This window comes from Perca flavescens, chromosome 2, assembly GCF_004354835.1.
Source record: "Perca flavescens isolate YP-PL-M2 chromosome 2, PFLA_1.0, whole genome shotgun sequence".
In the NCBI taxonomy this organism is placed as follows: domain Eukaryota; kingdom Metazoa; phylum Chordata; class Actinopteri; order Perciformes; family Percidae; genus Perca; species Perca flavescens.
Window position 1 is genome coordinate 6067242 of NC_041332.1, and position 6949 is coordinate 6074190.

The 6949-nt window shown below is 39.5% G+C and overlaps 1 protein-coding gene across 1 annotated transcript; it reads left to right on the forward strand.

Annotated features, from left to right (window-relative positions):
• Positions 1-463: 463 nt before the first annotated feature.
• On the forward strand, positions 464-6563 carry LOC114573970 (extensin-like). Its single transcript, XM_028606232.1, has 5 exons — positions 464-602; positions 2368-3315; positions 5444-5507; positions 6067-6111; positions 6494-6563. Exons 1-5 carry the CDS (start codon positions 464-466, stop codon positions 6561-6563), a joined length of 1266 nt encoding a protein of 421 aa, XP_028462033.1.
• The last annotated feature ends 386 nt before the right edge of the window (positions 6564-6949 follow it).

A 6949-nucleotide genomic window follows, 5' to 3' on the forward strand; every position in this document is an offset into this window, starting at 1 on the left:
TGTTTTGCTACTCTTGTTGTTGTTTCCTTTGTTGGGCTCAACATAATATCTGTTCTCAGGAGACTCAATGTGCTCATATCACTGTGGTTTCACTGCCGGGGATGACACTAGATCCTTTGAAATTATAAATAACCGTATGATGACGTGAGAAAATAAACTGTCTGGGTTTTGGTCTCAGGGTCTGGTCTATTCAACAGGATGAAGGCGTAACCTGTAAATGAGAAAAGATGTTTTCAGGTACAAGTATTATTTACATTTGTCTGTCCCTCCCTAAGCCAAAGCTAACTGTGACACTTGGCACAACATTGTGCACTTCCTTAGTCATGTTACTAAGCACCAAAGGAGCAACCTTTGTCTGAGGAGAACAAAAGACTCAGGTTCTCTGTGATTCGCCACCGGTAGATCTGCAGACTACATATACATCATGCCACGTATGTTTTTCATTCAGAGAGTTGCAGTCAAGATGAGGCTACTTGTGGCGTTTCTCTTGTCAGCGTTGGGCTGCGGTCTCGCTGGAGGGCAGCTTGTGTCCAAATGTGACCTAATGAAGGCGTTTCAGGACATAAAGCAGGAAGGACTGACTATGGACTTAGTGGCTAAGAGTAAGTACCGGTTGTGACTATCACATAACCCAAAAACAAATTATTATTATACAGTATATTGAATTGCTTGCCTAGGCATATATAAATACACAGATCTCCCCCACACCTTTTATTCATGATTAACAGTGTTTTTATCACATTAATTGTTTAAATTAATGTATATGTTGTTATTTATTGTTTTTTAGCACTTTTATCCAAGCACTTGTTTCACTAACCTTTTGGGTATGTGTAATTGTTGTATATATATATATATATATATATATATATATATATATATATAAATAAAGAGGAAATTGGGGAAGATGGGGGAGAACTTAAGTAATATACCTCCCACTGTCTCTGTCCTGTCCAGTGGTTCTTTTAATCTCTTTTTAAAGACTTTTAATCCTTTTAAATTTGCCTTTTAAATAAGAGTTTTTTAAAGTGGCTTTACCTTAACCTAAACCAAAAACAAAGTGTCCCATTCAGTGCCTGAAGTTAACTTTTTTGGCCACCAGCCACTCTGGTAGGTGGATGTTAAAATTCAATAGCCACAGTGGCTTTTAACCAGCCAATTATTACTTGCCTGATAAAGGTGAAATACGGGAAAATCACAAGCATCGTTCTTGAACTTGGTTAAAAATACACATTGAAGTGCTGTTTGCCGTTGTCCCGAACTGGTATTAAAATGTCTTTTTACTTTTACTTTTTTTTTTTTTAAATCATCCTCTTGTAAGAGCCAGGGATAGTCTATTATTGTTGAACACCTTTTTTTGGTCACCTACGGTACTTGGGGCACCTGGTGTTGGCAGAGGAAGCAACAGGGAATCATCTGTTTACATGTGTAATTATTGTGAATGAGAGAGAGGGGTGATGTCTTATTTTTGCTGGCCGCTGTTTAACGGTGTTTATCATTTTGGACACCTTTTTGTACGCCATTGAATGTCTTGGATATACACAACCACTGTTTCTCCTGCAAATAAATCTCCAAAATGAAGTCATTGGATCTGTGAGTCATTAACATACAGTATAATAGTTTCCCATACTAAGTTTCTCGCCGGCTACAATTTTTGTTTGCAGATAATTTTAATTACTAAGCCTCCGGGGGATGATGCATCAGTAAAATTTTGTGTGTGGTTATCTGCCTGTTAGATTTTGGATGAGGGCCGTTAATCGATTAAAATATTTAATCGTGATTAATCGCATGATTATCCATAGCAAACTTGTGATTAATCGCAAATTAATCACACCTTTTCTATGTGTTCTAAATGTACTATTAGCAGACATTTTTTAAGTTTTTAATGCTCAAGTGGTATTTAAGACTTGACCGGTGCTAACTCAGTTCACATGGACATTACATGCAAATAACTTTAGTCTTGTCGAAAGAACAATCTGGAAGGGCTTTGAAACTTAACTTTCTGTTCAAAAAACCTTTTTATTTATCTATTTCTGCTCAAGAAGGTTTGCTTCTGCTAGCAATCCACAACATTACTGCTGCATTGCTTCTTCATTGTCCAAACTACGGAGCGGCCCAATGCCAAAATCTCAGAACACGCATTCCATTAATCGTGCGTGAAAGTATTACTTGCGTAAAACTTGTTATTCTCACGTTCATTTTGACAGTCTTAATTTTAATATTTCCTGTGTACGAGTAGACGTTTTAGACTGATGTTGGGTCAGGAAGTCCTTAGGAACCATCCTCTGGCGGTCATGAATATTCAGAGAAAATGTAATTTTTTGAGTTTTGTGAAAGTTTTTGTCTCTCTCTTCTCTCCCCTGCTTTCAGTTGTGTGTCACGCACAGCTTGCGACGGGTTTTAACACCAGCGCAGTGACTGAGTTGACTCCCAGGGGCGGACAACACAGTAGGGGGAAGAGGCATGCGGGCATGTTCGAACTGGCAAAGTTTGGGGACCTTACAACACCCCCTGGCCATGGGCATCCTCCACCAGCCACCAAACCTCCACCAGCCACTGAACATCCACCGCACACAAGGTTTCCATACGTGGTAAGCAATGACCATACAACACGCCCCAACCGGGTGCGACGGCTCGCCGGGCCTCCACCGCCTACCAAACTGGCACAGTTTGGGGACCTTACAACACCCCCTGGCCAGGGGCATCCTCCAACAGTCAGTAAACCTCCACCAGCCATCAAACCTCCACCGGCAACCAAACCTCCACCAGCAACCAAGCCTACACCAGCAACCAAGCCTACACCAGCCACCAAGTCTCCACAGGCCACCAAGGCTCCACCGGCAACCAAGCCTACACCAGCAACCAAGCCTACACCAGCCACCAAGTCTCCACAGGCCACCAAGTCTCCACAGGCCACCAAGTCTCCACCGGCAACCAAGGCTCCACCGGCAACCAAGCCTACACCAGCAACCAAGCCTACACCAGCCACCAAGTCTCCACAGGCCACCAAGTCTCCACAGGCCACCAAGTCTCCACCGGCAACCAAGGCTCCACCGGCAACCAAGCCTCCACCAGCAACCAAGCCTCCACCAACCACAAGGCTTCCAGAAGTGGTAAGCAACAACCTTACAGCACGCCCCAGCCGGGTGCGACGGCTCGCCCGCCCTCCACCGCCTTCCAGACCTCCACACGTGGAAAGCAACGAGACAGAGGACGAGCAGGTCTGGATGCTCTACGGCCTTTTCCAGCTCAGCAATCACCTGGTCTGCAGCGACGGCACGACTCCGTCACCCAACCTCTGTGAGATGGACTGCAACAGTGAGTTCGCTTTCTGTTTGTTTTGTATCGCAACACATTCTCATGAACATGTTCGGTAACACTTTACAATAAGGTACACAAAAAAATACTTGAAAAAATTACTCTTTTTGAAAGAGTAACGAATGATTAGTTACCCTTTTTCAAAATTGTAGTTACCCTTTTTCAGAACTTTTTCAGAAGGGTAGTTACCCTTTTTCAGAAGGGTAACGAATGACTAGTTACCCTTTTTCAAAAGGGTAGTTACCCCTTTTCAGAAGGGTAGATGAAGTTATTATTATTATAAATATATTTATATTATATTCAGTCAAAAGTTAATTTCTGAGGGACACCCAAAGAGAAGTTGGGTTAAAACTGGGATCTTGGCCTTCAATTTTACTCACCAGCGCCACCTGGAGGTGGAAATCTGCCGAAGAAGTTGGGTTTTGAGATGTTGGGTACACTGAGACGTTGGTATGTTGGGCCCATTGGGTTCAATGGGGGAAAGCTGTGGAGGACCAACCCTTTTTCAGAAGCGTAACAAAGGATTCGTTACTCTTTCAAAAACAGTAACTAATCATTAACTACCTATTTTTTTGTCTACCTTATTGTAAAGTGTTACCACATGTTCATTTGATATCGTAGAAAATTAGGCAACCGCCGGCTGGTCACACACATGATTGTTAAGTTTAGCGGACTTTACAGTTACATTTAGCCGACAGAAGATGAATGGGCGCCAGCTACTAAGCACTGCGAGGTGAATGCCGTTACAGTTAACTTTAGTTGACAAAAAGTGAGCGTCACTGCGACGACGAATATGTAAATAAATTTCTCATTTATAAACTGTGAATGTTTGGTGTGAAAACATTTTGTTTTTGTTTACAGTTTGTAAAATAACAAAAGCTGTCGGATAAGTAGAAGTAGAAAGTGGCGTGGAAAGAACAGTTTTAATTAAGTACAAGTATCTCAAATTTGTACTTAAAGCTACATTGTGTAAGAATTTCTCCCATCTAGCGGTGAAAGTGCATATGACAACCAACTGAATAGCCCCTGCCATTCAGAGTGCGTTTAAACTACTACTGTGGCCGAACCCAAAATTAGCGTTCCTTCCAGTGTAATAATAGTTTTACGTTATTTTGGTACTATTTCATTGTTAACATCAGCTATCAGGTTCCCAAACATATGCAAGCTAATGTTAGTAAAGTATCAGTAAAGTATCAGTGCTATCGTTATTCTGTATATTGAACGAGTCTGTGTTACCATTCCATTACGTGAGCTGCCAGGGAAATCACGACACATATGATTCCGCTTATATTACAAGGTAGACAATCATTTTTCATCATTGATGCAAGGAAAAGTATCCCAGACATTGTTCTAGCGTTTTGCACAGCCATGCTAGCAACTATAAAACTTAAAATTTACACAAATAGGCAGAATTACCTTTTGAGAAGAAAGCAGGCAACTTCAGTGTCCCTTTTAAAATCCTTGATCCTTATAAGCTCTTTCCATCTTGGAAAAGCCATTCCAATATTAACTTTGGTTTTGTTGCTTTGCCTGTGGCGTTGTCGTTTTAATTGTCTTTTTAACTTCCTTTGTGACTCTGTTACATGTCCTAGAGAATAGGCGTGATCCTCCATTTTTAACAGGCTTTCAAATCTGCCGGTAGTCACTGAGTAATCTTCTCCCCCTCCCTCCCTTGCATTTGTCATTGTGCCACTGAGTGAAAAGCGTGAAATGTGGAGGTTTGTCCCTCTTTGGCTTATGTATTTTAAAAATGGAGGCGCTACATGGTAGAATACATTCACGCGACTCGCTCATATGTATTCTGAATTATTCTAAATGGCAGATGCTTACGAGAATACTTTGATTAGTTGGTGGAAGTAATTACACTTGAATGAGCACATATTTGTGAAAGAACAAAGGTTTTTTGCTAAGAAACAACTCTTTTTATTATACAATGGAGCTAAGTATTTGAGCAAATGTGCTTAGTTACTTTTCACAAGTGCTCTAGAAACAGGTGGTGTGTCAGATGCATTCATGTGACAGCTCAGACAATTAACGACAGCTCACTAAGGACAAGCCTAACAACTTTTACTCAAGTCAAATAATTTTTCATCTTTGTCTTAAACCAGTGAACTTGTTTTCTTTTCAGACCTTGTTGATGGAGACGTACAGGACAGCATCAGCTGCGTGTTGAAGGTCATCAGCCAACTTATGTAAGTTCATTTTTTAAATTACTTTACAGTGTGCATAAAATGTCAGAAAACTAGAAAAAAATTAAAATTTTAAACAGCCTAGGGCACAATCTACATTAGATTTGACTTGTTTGACTTCAGACGTCACTACGTCTTCATAGTTTGTTTATTTGAAGAGATTTGTTTTCTATTCATTGTTATTTTAATGTGGGATTTGTTTTAAAAATCAAATTATTATTATTTATTATTTTATTTACAATAAAATTAAATTTCAGATGCACTTTTGATAAGAGGACACATCTGTTGTTTTGCACAGTTTATAGAAATAAAAGTCAGTCATTTGTCTGCAGCTCATACGGTTAAAAAATCCTGAGAAAATCGTATTGTGAACTTAAAATGGTGACGTTACAGCCCTACAGAAACCCTTTGGACAGTAACATATTTTTGAAAATGTAAACTATTGTATGTTATTTTATGTTGACTTTGCTGTATTTTGTTTAATCTGGTTTGCAGTGCTTTGTTTCATTCCCTACCTATCTTTGTATATATGAATTTATTTCTATTGTGAATATTTCCACAGTGAAAACGGTTTTGGGGCGGCTAACAGTGACGAGTTAATAAGAATGTAAGTTATATCTTCATTATCTCAGGATTACAGCAGCTACAGATGACGGATCTTTTTGCACCTTTTTTTCAGAGCCCTTAAGTTATTTATTGCTGTCGGTGTGTAAAGACCATTTCAAACAATATATAAAAAAGTGTAGGCTCCATGTAGGCTACAGAGGCTCAGTACTCGCGGTAGCGGTTGCAGGTTCGGTTCCAACCTGAGGCCCTTTGCTGCATGTCGTTGCTGTCGGATCAAATAAAGGCGTATGCCAATAAAAAGATTAAAAAAAATTATTTTCGAAAAACAACCTTGCCTTTAATTAATTTACTATTCATCATGAGATCAGTACTCAATTAAAAAACATGTGAATGAATTGTTGATGTCTTCTGTTTCTTTGCAGGATCAGGCTCATCTTCCAGCCGGAGTGCAGCAATAAGAAAGCCTCTGACTACTTCGCTGAATGCCAGTAGTGCCGTAACTTATAATAGTTATGGCGTACATATTTAACCTATGTATATGAGTGGTGATTGGCCATGTATGAGTGATTTGTGGTGATTTATGACATAAATAAAGTCAAGCATGTTGCACTTGTTGTGTTTTTGTGTCTATGATCTAAAAATAAAATCTGCCATAAAGCATTGTGGGAAAAAGTGCCACACCTTGGACAAATGAAGGAATTTCCTCCAAAATGTGCACATTGATAATGATTGAAAGACCTTAAATTACTATTAACTATACTTTTAAATGAAAGAAATTACTACTTTTACTATTACTTGCTATACATGTAAAGAAGACTCACAGAACAGGAATGGGAGGGGGCTGAATATTTCATTTTCCTAAAAAATAAATTCAAAAA